This window comes from Lynx canadensis, chromosome X, assembly GCF_007474595.2.
Source record: "Lynx canadensis isolate LIC74 chromosome X, mLynCan4.pri.v2, whole genome shotgun sequence".
Lineage (NCBI taxonomy): Eukaryota > Metazoa > Chordata > Mammalia > Carnivora > Felidae > Lynx > Lynx canadensis.
Window position 1 is genome coordinate 122,402,500 of NC_044321.2, and position 18,059 is coordinate 122,420,558.

Consider the following 18,059-nt stretch of genomic DNA (forward strand, 5'->3'; position numbering starts at 1 on the left):
TACTGGGACCCATGTGCATGGTGTTTTCAGAGTTAGGAATGGGTCCTCATCAGGAGACAGCCTTAGCTTCAGTGAGGGTTCGGTCCAGAGACGTCACCAGGGATGAAGTGACTCCAGTCTGGTGATTTCCCTCGAGGGCTGAAGTGAGGGCCCATGAAGGGTGCAGGTCAAGTGTAGGTAAGGGATAGAGTTAGGGTTAGGGTGAGGGTTATGGTTAGGGTTACAGTTAGGGTTAGGTTTAGGTTCAAGGAGGTTCCAGGCTCTGAACCCAGAGCAGTGCAGTTGTCTCCCTGAAGGGCTGAGTGGACTGCACAAGGGACGGTTCCTGTCAGGATTAGTCCTTGTGTTCCAAAGCCAGACAAATGTATGTGCCACTCTTTGGGTAGGCTCAGGAATCCTCTACTGCAGCTGCAGTCACGCTTGGGAAATGACATGATGTTCCACATTCCATGCCGAGTATTTCTACACTGATTCTGGAACCCGTGTGTTTGCTGTTGTCAGACTTTGGAATTGGGTCCCCATGGGGAGAGAGCCTTAGCTAGGGTTAGGGTTTGGTCCAGGGACATCGCCAGGGCCGAACTGACACCAGTTTCATGATCTCTCTCGAGGGCTGAAGTGAGGGCATATGGGAGGGTACGGATCAAGTGTAGGGTTAGGGTTTGAGACAGGGTTAGGCTTAGGGTGAGGGTTATGGTTAGGGTTACAGTTAGGGTTAGGGTTAGGTCCCAGGAAGCTCCAGCTGCTGAACCCAGAGCAGTGCAGTTGTCTCCCCGATGGGCTGAGTGGAGTACACATGGGAAGGTGCCGGTCAGGATTAGTCTTTGGGTTCCAAGGCCACACAAATATATGGGCCACTGGTCGGGTTGGCAGCAGGAATCCTCCTGGGCATCTTCTGCCGGGCCTTGGAAATGACATGTTGATGTTCCAGGTTCTGTGCCAAGTGATCCTGCACCGCTCTTGGACCCCATGTGCATGGTATTGTCAGGCTTTGGTAATGGGTCCCCATGGGGAGAGAGCCTTAGCTAGGTTAGGGTTTGGTCCAGGAATGCCGCCAGGGCCGAAGCTACTCCAGGCTGGTGATCTCCCTGGAGGGCTGAAGTGAGGGCCCTTGGGATGGTGCAGGTCAAGCATAGGGTTAGGTTTGGAGATAGGGTTAGGTTTCGGTTGAGGGTTATGGTTAGGGTTTCAGTTATATTTAGGGTTAGGTCCCAGGAGGCTCCAGGGACTGAACCCACAACAGTGCAGTTGTTGACCAAAAGGGCTGAGTGGAGTGCATAAGGGAGGGTGCCGGTCCGAATTAGTTTTTGGGTTCCATGGCCATTCAAATGTATGGGCCACCCTCCAAGGCAGGATGTGGGATCCCCCAGGGCAGTACTAGACCTGCAAGGTAGAATTCCGGACCCCCGAAAAGGTCTCAGACCCCCAAGGCAAGATGTGGGAAACCTGGAGGAGCACTCGGACCCCCCAAGGCAGTTTGTAGGATCCCCCAAGGGGTGCCTTCACACCCCTAAGCAGGGTGTGGGAACCCTGGGGGAGCACTCTGAGCCTCAAGTCATGATGTGTGTCCCCCGCGGCCTCACTCGGACCCCAAGGCAGGATGTGGAGACCCCCCCTCCGGGGCAGCACCCGGACCCCCAATACAGGATGTGGGACCGCTGAGGAAGCACTCCTATCTCCCAGGCTGGATGTGGGACCCCCGAGGGAGCTCCTCTAACCCCAAGGCTGGATGTGGACCCCCGCGGCCTCACTCGGACTCCCGCGGCAGGATTTGGAGGCACCCCCACCCCCGGGGCAGCCTCGTACCTCCTGGCAGTATGTGGGACCTCTGGGGGAGCAGTCAGGCCTCCAGGACCAAACCACCGGTCCCGCTCAGAAGCCGGATAGGGACGGGTGTGAGGAAGCGCCCGCCCAGGGTCGGATGCCCGCGCCTGCCCCGCTGGTGGCACTACCGATGCGGGCATACACCCCGAGCAGGATCCGCGGAAGCGAAGCTAATCCCCGGCGGCGGCGTAGTCCCAAATTTTGCCTGCCCAGGACCACTCGCGTCAATCAAGCGGCGACGAGCACGTTAAGTCCGGCGGCCAATGGGGAGTTCGCATGGGAACACGCCCCACCCGAAGCCCCGCCCCATAGCGTTCCGGTGAGCGCGGGAAGTAGGCCCTGCGGGCCGCCATCCGCCCGGGGGCCTGGCTGTCTCGCGTGGTTCTTTGCCACCGGGCTCCCAGACCCGCGCCGCCGCTGCTGTTCTGCCCTGAGCGCGCGCTCGCCACCTTCGGGCCCGGGGGCCTCAAGGGGCGAGGGGGCGGAGGACGGGGCCCACCGGCTGATGGCCCGAGAAGCCGAACGGGAGAGGTGGAGGAACCAGAAGATGCCGAGGACGAGGAAGAAGAGGAGGAGGAGCTGCTGAGGAGGGACCCTTTGCTGCCGGTGGGGACCCAGTGTGTGTGCCTGGCTCACCCTGAGGTCAAGTGGGGACCCGGGAAGCCGCAGCGGACCCGAGGTGCGCAGGAACTGCGCCGCGGGCGGAGCCGGGGACTCAGAGGCGGGGCTTCCAGGGGGCGGAGACTCGGGAGAATCGGGCTGGAGCTCAGTGGGGGGTCGGGGCTTGGGGGGCGTGGTTGTAGGCGCTTGAACTCCGGAGTGGAGGCTGGGGACGGGGCTTTCAGGGCTGGCGCTGGGGGCGGAGATTCGGATGGGCGGGGCTTCCAATGCCAGAGCTCAGGGCTGGCGCTCTGGGGGTGGAGATTGGGAGGGGCGGGGCATCGGGGGGCGGAGACTCGGAGGGCTTGGGCTGAGGGGGCGGGGCGCCAAGCGCAGCACTGAAATGCCAGCACCCATCCCCCTTAAACCTGCTGGCGGCAGCACCAGCTCTCTGCTGCCTGGCCCTATCCCCTCTCTGCCTGCTTCCTGGTTAATCCCTCCTCTCCCCTGCATTGTGTGTTGTGTCCTACCCGTTCTTTTGTAAAGAATCTAACAAAAGTCTAGAGCCAGTGTGCCCCGTCTGTGTGTGTTTGTGAGTATGTGTGTGTGAGACGGATCCTTAAGTACCTTACTGTGCAGCATTTTCATTTATGTAACCACTGAATACTAAAGATTGCGCAAGAAGACGGTTATAGTACATGCACTTTATACCCGGAACCGCAAACCCTTGTCTGCCTGCCCTCTCCAGGGCAGCTGCCTGGGACCACCACCGTTCCCCCCAATAGCTAACAGCCAGTGCTGTGCCCGTGCTGATGGAGGCTCGGGGCACAGCATGCACTCACGGCAGAGAGCCACCTCCTGGGCCCACGTGCTTCGGGTGGGCGAAAACGTGGTTCGAGGGTCTCAGCAGGGCGATCCTGAATGGCTTGGGAAGACCAGACCCCGCAGTGGAAAGGGGCAGGCACAGAGATGTGAGGACAGTCTCCAGAGAGGGGTCCTCCAGGGAGCACGGCCTGTGACCCCCGGCAGGCTGGCTGGGTGGCTTTGGGGAGGCGGGGGCACTTACAGTGGAGTCCCTGGGTGTCTAACACACACTGATGTGGGCTGTAAGTGCTGGGGTTGTCACGAGTACTCTGCATTGAGCAGGAGGGTGACCTGATACAGTGGGTTCTTTTAATTCCCCTCTTCCCCTTAGACCTTTATTAACATGTCATTCGTACAATTAGCCTTCTGCTGGGCACAGTTCAGTAGCATTTAGCACATTGCAGCCAGCCCCTCTGTGTGGTTCATATCACCACAGGAGGCCCTGTCCCCTTAATACCAGCCACTTTGCATCGCATCCCCATCCAGTCCCTCACAGCCACGAATCTGCACTCTGTTCCTGTGAACTTTCCTGTTCAAGAACATTCCATCTCAGTGCTATGTTCCTTGTTTTCTCTTTTAAATCCTTTTAGAGTAGTGTTAGTTGCACAGGAAACTTGAGAAGACAGTACAGAGGGCTCCCTATACCTCCTGTCCCACCTGGTTAGCCTCGTGTGTTACCAGCATCCCCATCAGAGCAGGACACGTATTACGATCCAGGAACCTACGTGAACATGGAATCACCCAGAGTCCATGGTTTACAGTACGATTCACTCTCAGTGTTTCCTGCTCTGTGGGTCTAGACAATGTACAATGTTACGGATCCATCATTATAGGATTCTGCAGAGGGTTTCACTGCCTCTCCTGTTCATGCTTCACCCCACCCCCTTCCTGGCAACTGCAGATATTTTTACTATGTGCCTCGTTCTGCCTTTTCCAGAACATCATAGGGTTAGAACCATCCACTACGCAGCCTTTTCAGACCGGCTCCTGTCGCTCAATCGCATGCATCTAAGGCTCCTGCGTGAGTTTCTGTGGCCATACAGCTCATTTGTTTCTGGTGGTGCTAAGACCCTATTGTCTGGATGGCCCCCAGTGTATTTATTCATCCACCTGCTGAGGGACATCAAGGTTGCTTCCAAGCTGCTGTAAACATCCACGTGCAGCTTTGTGTGGACCTAAGTTTCTGTTCACTTGGGTAAATACCAGGGAGCATTCTGCTGGACCCTCTGGTAAGAGCACATTTGGTTTTATAAGAAAGCACCAAACTGCTTTGCCAGCGGCTGCACCACTTTGGGTTCCCATCAGTGACGAAGGAGGGTTCTTGCTGCACCCGTGTCACCAGTGTCAGGTGTTGTCCGCGTTCTGCGTCTGGGCCAGCCTCACAGGTGTGCGTGGCTCTCGAGGTAACGTGCATTCATTTCCCCGACCACATATGGTGTAGAGCGTCTCTCCCCAGCTTCTGTGGTCAAGTGTGTGTTAGGTCTTCAGCCCAGCTTTTGTTTTTTTATATTTTTATTATAAATTTTTTTAAAGTTTATTTCTCAGAGAGCGGGAGAGGTGAAGAGAGAGGGGGCAGAGGGTCCCAAGCCAACTCCCACTGACAGCCCCGCGCAGAGCTCGATCTCACAAACCATAAGATTGTGACCTGAGCCAAAGTCAGACCCTCAACCGACCGAGCCACTGAGGCGTCCTGTTTGACCCAGCTTTTGATCAAGTTTTTTTTTTTTAATTTTTTTTTAAACGTTTATTCATCTTTGAGAGACAGAGCATGAGCAGGGAAGGGGCAGAGAGAGAGAGACACAGAATCCAAAGCAGGCTCCAGGCTCTGAGCTCTCAGCACAGAGCCTGATGCGGGACTCGAACTCATGAGCTGTGAGATCATGCCCTGAGCCGAAGTTGGACAATCGACCCACTGAGCCACCCAGGGGCCCCTTAAAATACATTTTTTAATGTTTATTCACTTTTTGAGAGACAGAGACAGAGTGCCAGCAGGGCAAGGGCAGAAAGAGAGACACAGAATCTGAAGCAGGCTCCGGGCTCTGAGCTGTCAGCACAGAGCCCGACGTGGGGCTCGAACTCACGAACCACGAGATCATGACCTGAGCCAAGGTCAGACGCTCGACCAACTGAGCCCTCAGGCGCCCCTCAAGTTCTTCTTTTATTGCTAAGTTTTAAGAGTTCTTCTGGATAATAGCCCTTTCTCAGATGTTTTTTACAAATGTTTTCTTCTAGTTTGTGGCTTGACTTTTCAGTTTCTCTACGTCATTCACAGTCGGAATTTCTTCATCACGACTCTTGTCCTGTCTTCAAGCTTAGAGATTCATTCCTTGGCCTTGCCCAGCCCACTCATAAGCCTATTAGCGGATTCTTCCTTTTCGTTGGAGTGTTTGTGACAGCCAGCATTTCTGTTTGGCTCTTTCTTCAAATTTCCATCTGTCTGCTTACGTTGCCCAACTGTCCTTGCGTGCCGGCTCCTTTATCTGTCAGAGCCCTTAGCATATGAATCATAGTGGTCCGATAATTCCAGCATTCCTGCCATATTCCACTGGCTCTGACACTGCTCTGTGTCTTTACATCACGTTTGTCACCTGTCAGTATACCCTGTAATTTTCTCCTAATGGCCGGATGTGATAGATGGGGTATAAGGAAATGGTGTCAACTGGTCTTCAGTGGTGTGGTGCCAAGGTGTGAGGCAGGGGAGGGGAGGTGTGGGGCGGGGAGGGGAGGTGTGGGGCAGGGGTGGGGAGCTGTGGTGCAGGGGTGGGGAGGTGAGGGGTGGGGGAAGCCTCCGTAGTCCTGCGAACAGGGCCCAGTTGTGAGTGAGCCCGTGCATGTGAACTGTGAATACACAAGTGTCCTGAGGTTTCATCCCCACCTGGTGGATCCCTGAGCATTAGCGTTGGGGGTCCCACGTGGCACTTCGACCAGACCCCCAGGCCGGTGGCTGTGGGAGTGGCCACAGGAGCAGGACCGCCAGGGGGGTTGTGGGAAGCTGCAGGTGATCCACGGTTGAGTGGGGATGTGGCCCCCCACGGAGGTCAGGAAAGACCGCGTCTGTGGGGGTTGCTGATGCCCCATGTGTGACGGTTAAGGAGGGAAGTCAGGGGACCCCACCCAGAGGGGCGGAAGTGAGGAGGACCAGCGAGGTCCCTCAGGAGAACCTGAGGACACTGTGCTCCAAGGCGGCCGCTGGGAGAGGGCGGACCGCACTGGGGCACAGAGGGCGCTTAGTACAAGTTTCACAGGGGTGTTACCCAGAACGCTGGCCTCCGTGTCACAGAGCCCTGAGCCCCCCTCAGCCCTGTCGGCAGCAGTCAGGACTCAAAGCCCCAGGACCCACCGGCACCAGCGCCCCACTCCCTGCCTAAGCGGGGGCTCACAGCCCACCCTGCAGGCAATGAATGTAGCCAGTTCTTGGGCTCCGTCACAAGACCCGCTGTGCACTGGGTCACGACAGACCGCGGGGGCCTCACCGAGCACACGTCCCGTTATCTGCCCAGCCCTCGGCGTCCAGCGTGAGCGGAGGCTGCAACGGTCTGGGCCTGGAGGCACACAGCTGTGTTTCGGACCAGGTGCCTACCTGGGTGCTGCGTCCGGACCTCTGTGCCGCCGTGCGGGCAGCCATCCGAGCTGGGGAGCACGGGGCCCCGGGGCCGACCTCGCAGGGGTGTGTCCCTCACCCTGGCCCTGTGTCTCCCCGAAGCTGACCGGCAGGTGGCGGAGGCGGAATCTCTGGTCCACACGCTGGACCGCTGGTCGGTGGTGGAAAGGATGGTGGTGCCCGCCAGAACACCCGACGGGAAGGTCGCGTTCGGCAGAGGGACCTTGCGGCACCTGACAGGTGGGCCCTGCTGCTTGGCTCTCTTCCTCCTGAAGCAGGAACGGTGGGGCTCGCCGTCTGGGCCGAGTAGAGGCGTCCTCACGGGAACTTGGATCAGACGTCCAAAACGCCTCCGTGCCCCGATCGCAACCTGAACTGTGCCCAGTGGGGCCGTCGGGGCAATTCAGAGTCCGGTGGAAACCGGCCCCGGGACCCCAGCCCGGCCCTCCCCGCAGACAGGGTGCTGTGTGTGAACCCTGCCTTCCAGGGACCCCCGGGGGTGTCACACTTCAGAGCGGCGAGCCCTGCGGATACGCTGAGGGGGTGCTCACCGCCCGGCTCTGTCACCGCAGGTCATGGAGCCATTCAGACCCCGTGGGGTCGTGTCACCTGCGTGTGCAAGACCCACGACCCCTGAAGGACCCTGAAGGGACCCCGGTCCTCCCCTCCCCTGCCTCACACACCCGACTTCCCAAATACGCACTCAGGGAGTCGAGGGGTACCCGGTGACCACAGCCAGCCTGAGCCCAGGGTCGGCCCCACGACAGACCCCATGGAGCCCTGACGTCCGACCGAACCTTCTCTTTTCCTCAGAGAAAATCAGAGCGTTGCCAGAAATCACCGCGGTCTTTCTGAATGTGGAGAGGATGGCCCCGCCCACCAAGGTACGCGGGAGTCTCTGGACGCGGAGGGAGTCGGGTCAGACGGAGGAGGCCCCGGGATCGCGGACGCCTTCCCGGCGGCCCCCTTCACCCGAGACACCGCTGCAGATGCCCTCACTCCCTCCCTCCGTTTGCAGAAAGAACTGGAGGCCGCCTGGGGCGTGCAGGTGTTTGACCGGTTCACCGTTGTTCTTTCCATTTTCCGCTGCAACGCCCGGACGAAGGAGGCCCGGCTGCAGGTGGCGCTGGCTGAGCTCCCCCTTCTCAGGTTCGGGGCACACCCCAGCTCTCGCGGCTCGCGTAGTCGCGTGTCCGACCCGACCCGTTGCCTGGGGTGCGGTGAAGACGGAAGGCAGGGCTGGCCGTGCCCTCCTGGACGAGGCCTGTCAGGCTCCTGTCCAAGCAGCGTGCCTACCCGGACAGGTCACCCCGCCGTGGGCCCCCCCCCCCTTCCGTGACGGTGAAGATCCAGGCAGGAGGAAAGACCCCCTGCCTCGCTCTCTCCACCCAGAGTTCTCATCTCACCCTCGCGTCTGTGTGCTGTCACCTGGTGCGCTCCCCCTAGATGGGCACGGACGTCTCACCCTCTCTACTGAGACGCCCCCTTTCCACGGCAGGTCCCACCTGAGCGGCACCACCCGCCTGGATGGACGGGGAGGAGGCTCACGCTACATCATGGGGTCAGGTAACGTGAGGTCTTGTCACCGCGTGCTCAGAAGGGGGTATGTCACGGCAGCCACCCTTAGGAAGGGGACAGCAGCGCTGAAAGATCCCAGTGGAGCTGCATGTGACCTCATACATGGTCCCATTCACACAAACTAGAATATCTACGTGGTCTGCTGGGGTGGCTGCAATGAAGGACCACAAGCCAGAGCCTTAAAACCTCAGGAATCTACTCTGTCAGCTCTGGAGACCAGAAGTCTGAGATCTAGGGGGTGGGGTGGGGGCAGGGCCACTGAGATCGGGTCGGGGGGGTGGGCAGGGCCACTGAGATCCAGGTGGGCAGGGCTGTGCTCCCTCCAGAGGCTCCAGGGGAGGGTCCTTCCTGCCTCTTGCAGCTTCTGGGGCCCCAGGCGTCCCTGGGCTCGTGGCTGCGTCCCTCCCACATGGGTCTTCACATCTTCACACGGCTTCTCCTCTGTCTTCTCTTATGTTATGCAGACATTTGTCTTTGGATTTAGGGCCACACTGATCCAGGATGACCCCTCAGATCTCTCACCAGTTATATGCGCCCAGACCATATTCCAAAATGAGTTCCCGTTCACAGGTCCCAGGGGTCAGGATGTAGATGTGTCTTTGGGGCACCGCTCAGGTGGCTCTGGATATCATGGGGGCTGTCCTTCTGAGGCTCTCCCTTACTCCCAAATAAAGGGGAGCCCAGGTGACCTCAGAGGGCAGAAGTCCGGAGGCAAGGCCACCCTCCACTGGGTGAAGCCATCTGTCAGACAGGAAGGTGCTGGGGCAGTATAGAAGAGCAGACCGGCGGGGCGGGGGGCGGGTCCCAGGGGCAGAATGCCTGTCCACAACGCACACAGGGACCCGCGTGGCTCACTCTGCTCTTATGTCTTTGTGAGTGTGCTGACTCGCCATGTTGGGTGTTTGTAGGAGAATCGCTCATGCAGGTGCAACGGCACCTGCTGAAGGACAAGGAGCTGAAGATTCGAAGGCCCTGGACAGACTTCGGGACAAAAGGCATCTCCTGGGAAGGCAGCACAGACGGCGGGAGTTTCCTGTGGTCTCCATGGTGGGATACACAAACTGCGGTGAGAGAAGTTCTGGGGGCTTCTGGGGGGTCCACCATCCCCCCACCACCCTGCTAGTGCATTTGGGGAGAAACCGCTCACAAATGCAACAAGGCCCTGGGATTCAGAGGGCCGATGGATGATGAGAACAGGTGGAAAGCATGGCTCATGTCCCCAGGGCATTTGCAGGGCCCACGGCGGGTGCCCCATCAGGTCACTAGCGTGGTCATCGAGTGCTGGACAGCGGACTGCACTCCCTTCTCTTACAGGTGTGTTGAGACTGAGAGAGAGACAGAAGGGTGACGGTGTTAAGACCATTCATGGTGGGCAGGCCCGTAGAAGGATAAAAGTGGTTCAGACTGTGCGCAGTAGGACCTCACCACAGGGCTCGTGGTTTAGCTTAATGTGTGCGCTCAGCGCGATCGTCTGCAGGACACGGAACCTCGGGTCTCCTTCATCCCGAAGCCCTGAGCTCACGGCTGTGCTCGGTAAAGGGAGACAACAGCAGGTGCGACTTCCTCACCTTCGGGGTCCGGTCCGCCAGCGGGTGCCGGGCTGCACGAGGTCCACTCCCCTGCCAGCATGAGGTCCCCACCAGCCTCACGCCACCGGCTCCCTGTCCTCAAGGAGGGAGGGAACTTCCCACAAAACCTGGAACAGAAAGTGCGGGGGCACCGCAGCTGCAGAGAATCCCGCTTGGGTAGATACAGGCTCTCACCCTGTGGGAAACGGCGAGTGCGTCCGCACAGCGGCGTCAGCACCGAGCTTCTGGAGCTCCGCCGAGGCTACCGAACTCAGTACTACTAGGTTATGCCCACGGCCCGTGGCTCACCAGCACAGAGGAGTCTGTGCCCTGGGACCTGTGTGGTGAGGGCACCTGTGTGTCCAGGTGGGGCTGCCCTACCGGGTCATCTCCTCATTCACCTGTGGGGCGGGCTGAAGCCAGTGGCCACCAGTAATGTCCACGAGCTGGCGTGGTGCTGGCGTGGCCCCGGCGTGGCCCCGAACACGGGGGCCAGGCGCACACACGGGTGCATTCTTGCAGGAAGGCTGAGTGGAGGGGACGTCCTCTGGGGCCATTGCAGACACATACAGCTCCTGCCTGTCTACACCGCCACACTCCATTAACGCTGTCACCCCCATCTACCCCCCCACACCAATTTCACCACCACCCCGTCTACACAGATGTCCAGTCCAACTTATACAACTCCAACTCCAACAACACCCCTGTCTACACAGATGCCCAGCCTACCTCACAGTGTACCTGCCCCACTCCATCATCACTCCATCTACACAGACGCCCAGTCCACGTTATACACATACCCCAACTCCAACAACACCCCTGTCTACACAGACGCCCAGCCTACCTCATACACAGTGTACCTGACCCACTCCATCATCACTCCATCTACACCGACATCTGGTCCGCCTTATACACATACCCTAACTCCACCAACACCCCCATCTACACAGAGGCCCAGCCTACCTCACACATAGTGTACCTGCCCCACTCCATCATCACTCTGTCTACACAGACGCCCTGCCTACCTCACACACAGTGTACCCACCCCACTCCATCATCACTCCGTCTACACAGACGTCCGGTGCACCTTATACACATACCTCAATTCTACCACCAGCACTCTGTCTACACAGACACCCAGCCCACCTCACAGACAACACACATGCCCCACAGGCACCACGGCCCCTGTCTAAACCATCACCTTTCTGCCATGCAGATACCTACTGCATCTCAGACATGCGGAGAACCTGCCTCGTCTATGTGGACGCCAATCACGTGTCACCCACACGTGTACAAATGTGACCGCTGTGTCTATACTATCCTCATGTGCACGGGTGCCCTCACCCCCTCAGCCATCACCACCTTGTCCGCACCACCGCTGTCCTGCATACAGGCACTCGTACCCTGGGCCCTGGCCCTCTGGGCCGCAAGCGTGACGGAGAACAGCAGGTTCTTTGACCACACAGGGTGGAGACTAGGAGCTCAGAGACCTTACAATGCATGGCCGCCCCTCGGCCAGATGCACGTGGGTTCGACGGCTACCGAGGTGGGACACGTGTGAGGGGGCCTCACACAGTGCGTCCACTGTGACCCACCTTCCAGGAAAAACCACACTGATCAAGGCCCTGACGGGTGATAACACCACCCGGCCCCAGGATCGGCTGTTTGCGACACTGGACGTCACAGCCCACGCGGGGTGGCTGCCCTCCCGTGTGGCTGTCATCTACATGGACATCATCAGCTTCCTCTCCCAGCTGCCCCACAGCCTGATCGAGTCCTTCTCTGCCACCCTGGAAGATGTGGCTCATTCAGTGAGTGTGGGATGATCCCAGAGGCCAAATTACCTAAAACACCTGTGTAACCTGGGGCCCGGTCCCTTCACACGACACAGCCTTGGGGACCAGGTCCCCTCACATGTGACACAACATAGGGATCTGGGACCTTCACACACGACATAACCCTGGGTAGCAGGTCCCTTCATACATGACACAACTTGGGGGGCAGGATTCCCTCATGCACAATACAACATGGGGGCGAAGTCCCTCAAGCATGACACAACTTGGGGGCCAGATCCCCTCACATGTGACACAACCTTGGGACTGGGTGCCCTCACACACAACACAACGTGGGGGCTGGGTCCCCTCACACGACACAACATGGGGGCCAGGTCCCCTCACACATGACACAACCCAGGGGCCGGGTCTCTGGACACACACACCCTCAGGAAGGTGGTGCCTAAGCCACCCTGAGACTGAGCCCTGTCCGGTGACCCCTTTGAAGACTAATTCACAGAAGGAGGTGGAACCGCTGTCCAGGGCGACCAGGCGCCTGCCCCTCAGCCCTCAGGTCACCTGTGTGCACAGCTGTGGCCGCGGGGACTCAGGGCATGCTCTCTGTGGTCTTGCCCCCAAACTCCGAACCGTGGTGTAAACAGGAGAATGAACCAGGCCGACCTCAGCTACAGGGCGTCCCACAGAATGCCTGCACGGTGCTCAACGTGGTCAGGGCTCAGAGGGGCTAAGGACAGGTGACCGGCAATGTGACAAGTGTCCTGGGTGGTGTCCAGAATGGAGAGAGGCCAGTGACTCGGGACAGAGCCTGGAATGTCGTCACAAGTGCACCCGGGGTCACCCCCGGCTTGTGGCACACGCCATGACTAATGTTGGCTGTGGCAGCAAGGTGAGGGCCACGTGTCCACTCTGCCATATTTCCAGAAAATCTAGAACATTTCTGAAGTAAAACATTTTTTTTAAAAATTTTAAGCGCATCTAAAACCTGGAAGTGAACATTCTGGAATGTGGGTGGTGCCTGTTCCCAGGGGCAGAATTACAGGCAGCTCTTTCTTCTTGCTGCATTTTCCAAATTCTTTTTCATTTATCTTGGGAGAGAGGGAGAGAGAGGATCCCAAGCGGGCTCCACGCTGTCGGCCCCGAGCCCGAGGTGGGGCTTGAACCCACCAACCGTGAGGTCATGACCCCAGCCACAACGGCTGCACCAGTCAGATGCCCGCGTTTTCCCAATTGTGCATCGGTCACCTACCTGTAAAGATACTTAAACGTAGGAAGAGGCGTCCTTTAAAATTTGGAGTAACGCAGACTCAGGCTTCCGCGGATGATGAACAAGGCACCCGGTGGGGGGTCGGGGGCCTACCTGAGCCCGCAGGTAGGTGCCTGCAGTCTTCGTGCGGGAGCCGCCCAGGGCCCCGCCCAGGGCCCCCGATCACATGGAGGGCGGTGGCCTGGCCACGGCTGGACCCCTGATCAAAGGACACTGCGTGGGTCCCGGGCCAGCTCTGGTCTCAGGGAGCCCCCGCCCCCTTCCACCGCGACCAGGGCAGGGGACAGCGAGGGGGCCGGGCCGGCTCCCACTCCCACCCCACCGTGCGGTGCCCGTGAGAGCCCCCGGCCGGCGCGGGTCCTCCTGTGTGACCCCCGGAACCCCGTCCCCAGCACGGGGCCCGTCTGCTCCCCAGGATCTGGTCGTGCACGTGAGAGACGTGAGCCGCCCCGAGACGGAGCTGCAGAAAGCCAGCGTCCCGGCCGCCCTGCGGGGCCTGCGCCTGCCCGCCTCGCTGCTGGACTCCGTGCTGGAAGTTCATAACAAGGTCGACCTGGTGCCCAGGTGAGTGGACCCCAGCCTGCCCCCCTCCCCCCGGACCTCATTCCCGCAGGTACTGGTGACGCGGCCCGGTGACCTGTGGCGTCCGCCGCCCCTTACCGACCCCGCCTCTCACCGCCCCCCGCCCCTCCCCGACGGCTTTCCACGGAGCGCCCCCTGCTGGTCCCGGGAGGGAAAGGGGCGGTCCCAGCGCCTTTGTCCCGGCTGCCTTCCCTCAGGTGCCTGAACTCAAGACAATCGCGATGCCATCGGAGGGGCGGCGTGTTCCGAACCCCTCACCCCCACAGGCCCCCTGTGTCACCGCAGCCGTGTTCTGGGGTCGCATGTTCTGAACCCCTCACCCCACAGCCCCCCCCCCCCCGTGTCACCGCAGCCTTATGGTTTTCTCCGTCCCTGTGTCCCTGTCCAGTGGGGTCGCGCCCTCTCCTGGGACCGTCTGACACAGTCACAGTTCAGGCCCCGTGAGCGGGGGGGGGGGTTCTTGGGGACCCCCGCTGGTGTTCCCCGGGCCGAGTGGGGTCTGCCCGCCGCCCCGACGCAGGTACAGCCCGGCAGGATCCCAGGCCGTGGCCATGTCCGCCTTCCTGGGACACGGGCTCCCTGAGCTGAGAGCCCGGCTGGAGGACGCTGTCCTGAGAGCCACAGGGAGACAGGTCCTCACGCTCCGAGTCCGGCTGGCGGGGGCACAGCTGAGGTGCGTGGGGCTGGCCAAGCAGGTGTAGGAAGGGCCGGGCAGAGCACCAGCACACGGGGCAGGTGCCGGGTGTCTGACGCGCCTGCAGCAAATCTGGGTTAATGACTTGGCCTGCGGGGCAAGCGGCCTCCTTGAGCTGACAGGCATGCAGGGGGGTGGTTCGTTGCAGTAAGTCCCCCACCAGTGACAGCAAGGCGGTGTGCGGTTGGGGGAGAGGGCTCTGTGGGGACAGGACTCTTCGGGGACAGGGGACGGGGCTTCAGGGGTAGCGTTCTGTGGGACAGCGCTCTGCCTGGGACCAGTTCCTGGGAACATAGCCCTTTGGGGTCCTTGCCCGCCTCACAGACGTGTCCCTTGCTCACTTCCTCAGCTGGCTGCACCAGGAGGCGACAGTGCAGGACGTGGACGTGATCCCTGATGCAGGGGCGGCCAATGTCAGGGTCGTCATCAGCAGCTCTGCCTACAGCAAGTTCCGGAAGCTCTTCCTGGAGTCAGCCAGCCAGTGAGGGAAGGGAGGCTGTGTGGCCTCAGCACCGCCTTGGGGCGTCCTGCCCGCCCCCTCAGGTGCCTTGCTCCCTGCTGGGCCCAAAAGGCTGGTGGCCGCCCCCTTGCGGCCAGAAGTCAAAGGTCAGGTCTCAGGGTGACTCCGCGGGGATGTGCTTGTGACCTGAGTGTGGGTTCCCTTCCACGCTGTTCCAGCTACAGGATATTAAAAGCTCTGCTATTGTGTCTGTAAACCAGCCTTTCTGAGTCTTCCAAGGGCCGGCCACCAGGCACACGGTCCTGCCAGTGTGGCGGGTGTGGGAGGAGCCACTTGGGGCTTTCCGGGTGCTGGTCCCCATAAACTCAGGGCTGCCAGGCCTCCCTGTTCCCCACCGCAGTGTCCCGGCAACAAGGACTGTCTCCCAACGACCCTGAGGCCTCCAAGGGCACACACAGGTCAAGGAGAAACAAGGAGACGGGGCAGTGTGGATGATGGGGCAGTGTAGACAGGACAAGGTGTGGACAGGGCAGCCCAGCCCATCCTGAAACCAGGAGACTGGCCAACCCCGGGGATTCGCTCATATGGGGACCCCGAAAAGACCACAGTGGGCAGGGGAGTGTGCTGCGTGGGCCACCCCCAGCCCCCAAGGTCCCGCCCGGTCTGCCTGCCCCTGGTGTGTGCCCACTCTTCCCTGAGGCCCCGCAGCCTGGCTCTCTGTATGGGACCCACACCAGGGCCACCCTCTTTCAACCCCCGACTCTGTTCTCACCACTGCAGCACCTCCCTGTGCAGGAGACACAAGGAAGGGGTGCGGGTGGGTCAGACCTCTGGTCCCTCACTCCTCCTCACAGCCACCCACCCCAGTGTCCACACCCCAGTGTCCCAGAGGCCCCACCCCAAGGCCCAGAGCCACAGGGTCCTGACGCCCAACTGCTTACAAGCATGATGAGGAGGTGGCTGGCACTCAGGGGGGCCTGCATGGGAGGGTCGGGGGAGGGGTTCGGGGGCCCAGGAGGGAGGATCAGGGACATGGGGGGAGGGACCCCGGACAGAGGGTGTCGGTCTTCCCACTGAGGGGACCAGGTACAAGACCGCCCCCCCCCACGAGCACCCAGGCTTCCCCAGGACCCCTCTGTCCACAGATGGGCCTCTCCCCTCCCAAGGCCCGGTCCACTGTGCCGCGAGCAGCTGGGCCCTGAGAACATGCCCATGTGCTGGGAGGCAGGCAGTCACCCCAAGAAGGGGGCCCAGGCACGGCCGACCCCCAAGGTGCCCACACCCCGATTCTGACATAGGAAGGGCCAAGTATGGGTTTGAGTGACCCAGAGACACTGTCACCTGATGGCACTTCACTCCGCCAACGTTTATTCAGCAGCCACAGGGCAGTGTGCACACCCGAACCACGCGGCCTCCTTTCCCATGGGTTCGTGGTCCACACACGGAGCCACCACAGCACCTGCCAGGCACATCCTTCTGACAGAGTGCGTCCCTCAAATACACAAGGCTCAGACACTCATCTTTAAGTATGGGCAGGGGACGCCTCCGTGGCTCAGTCACATGTCCGACTTCAGCTTAGGTCATGATCTCACGACTCGTGGGTTCGAGCCCCAGGTCAGCTCTGCTGACAGCTCGGAGCCTGGAGCCTGCTTCAGATAAATAAGCATTTTAAAAAATTTAAATAAATTAGGGGCGCCTGGGTGGCTCATTCGGTTCAGTGTCCAACTTTGGCTCAGGTCATGATCTTGTGGTTTTTGAGTTCGAGCCCCACGTCGGGCTCTGTGCTGGCAGCTCGGAGCCTGGAGCCTGTTTCAGATTCTGTGACTCCCTCTCTCTCTGCCCCTCCCCCGCTTGCACTCTGTCTCTCAAAACAAACATTAAAAATTTTAAATGAATTTAAATAAACTAAATAAAATTAAGTATGGGTGGGGAGGGGGGCATCTGGCTGGCTGTGGATGGACCATGCAACTATTGATCTTGGGTTCCTAGGTTCAAGCCCCATGTGGTCTGTAGAGATCATTCAAAAATAACATCTTTTTTATTTTTTAAATTTATTTTAAGTTTATTTATTCATTTTGAGACAGAAAGCAAGCAGGGGAGGGGCAGAGAGAGAGAAAGAATCCAAACCAGGCTTCGCATCTCAGTGCAAGATCATGACCTGAGCGAAAATCAAGAGTTGGACGCTTAACCGACTGAGCCACCCAGGCGCCCCTTTTGTTTGTTATTTATAGAGACCCACCAGCTTTCTTTGGGTTAGTATTTTCTATTTACTTTCACCCTTCTGTGTCTTTCTCTCTCTTTCTTTCTTTCTTTCTTTCTTCTTTCTTTCTCTCTCTCTCTCTTTCTTCCTTTCTTTCTGAGAGAGAGGGAGAGAGAGAGAGGGAGAACACAAGCTGAGGAGGGGGCAGAGAGAGAATCTCAAGCAGGGTCCACTCTCCATGCAGAGACCAACACAAGGTCAGTCCCACAACCCTGGGATCATGACCTGAGCCAAAATCAAAAGTCTGATGCTTAACTGAGCCACCCAGGAACCCCAAAATAACATCTTTTAAAAAAAATAAAGTATGAGGGGCGCCTGGGTGGCTTAGTCTGTTGAGCGTCCGACTTTGGCTCAGGTTATAATCTCATGGTTCCTGAGTTGGAGCCCCTCGTCGGGTTCTGTGCTGACAGCTCTCAGAGCCTGAAGCCTGCTTGGGATTCTGTGTCTCCCTCTCTCTCTGCCTCTCCCCCGCTCATGCTCTCTCTCTCTCTCTCTCTCAAAAATAAATAAATGTAAAGAAAAAAAATTTTTTTAAGACTGTAGAACAAAATAAATAAAATAAAAAATAACAAAATGAAGTAAAATAAAATTAAATGAAGTTAAATTAAGTTAAAATTAAATAGGGACGCCTGGGTGGCTCAGTCGGTTAAGCAGCTGACTTCAGCTGGGGTCATGATCTCACGGTTCGTGGGTTCGAGCCCCACGTCAGGCTCTGTGCTGACAGCTCAGAGCCTGGAGCCTGCTTCGGATTCTGTGTCTCCCTCTGCCTCTGCCCCTCCCCTGCTGGCACTGTGTCTCTTGCTGTCTCTCTGAAAAATAAATAAAACATTAAAAAAAATGAATAAAGTACAGAACCTTTGCTTCATGTCCACATTAAGAGACTTAAAATACCAGAAAACTGAAAGGTTTGACCCAGGATTTTAAGTTATAAGGCAACAATAAAGTGCGGCCCAGCGAGGCAGGTGAAGAAACCT

The 18,059-nt window shown here is 58.8% G+C and overlaps 1 protein-coding gene across 1 annotated transcript; it reads left to right on the top strand.

Annotated features, from left to right (window-relative positions):
* Positions 1-1,726: 1,726 nt before the first annotated feature.
* LOC115506938 (putative GTP-binding protein 6) lies at positions 1,727-15,081 on the top strand. Its single transcript, XM_030304880.1, is given in 12 exon segments — positions 1,727-2,095; positions 2,158-2,500; positions 6,989-7,126; positions 7,700-7,770; positions 7,905-8,035; positions 8,385-8,452; positions 9,373-9,426; positions 9,429-9,530; positions 11,635-11,843; positions 13,505-13,653; positions 14,192-14,344; positions 14,715-15,081. Coding segments are annotated over 12 exon segments (1,923 nt in total). The 3' UTR covers positions 14,851-15,081.
* Positions 15,082-18,059: the final 2,978 nt, after the last annotated feature.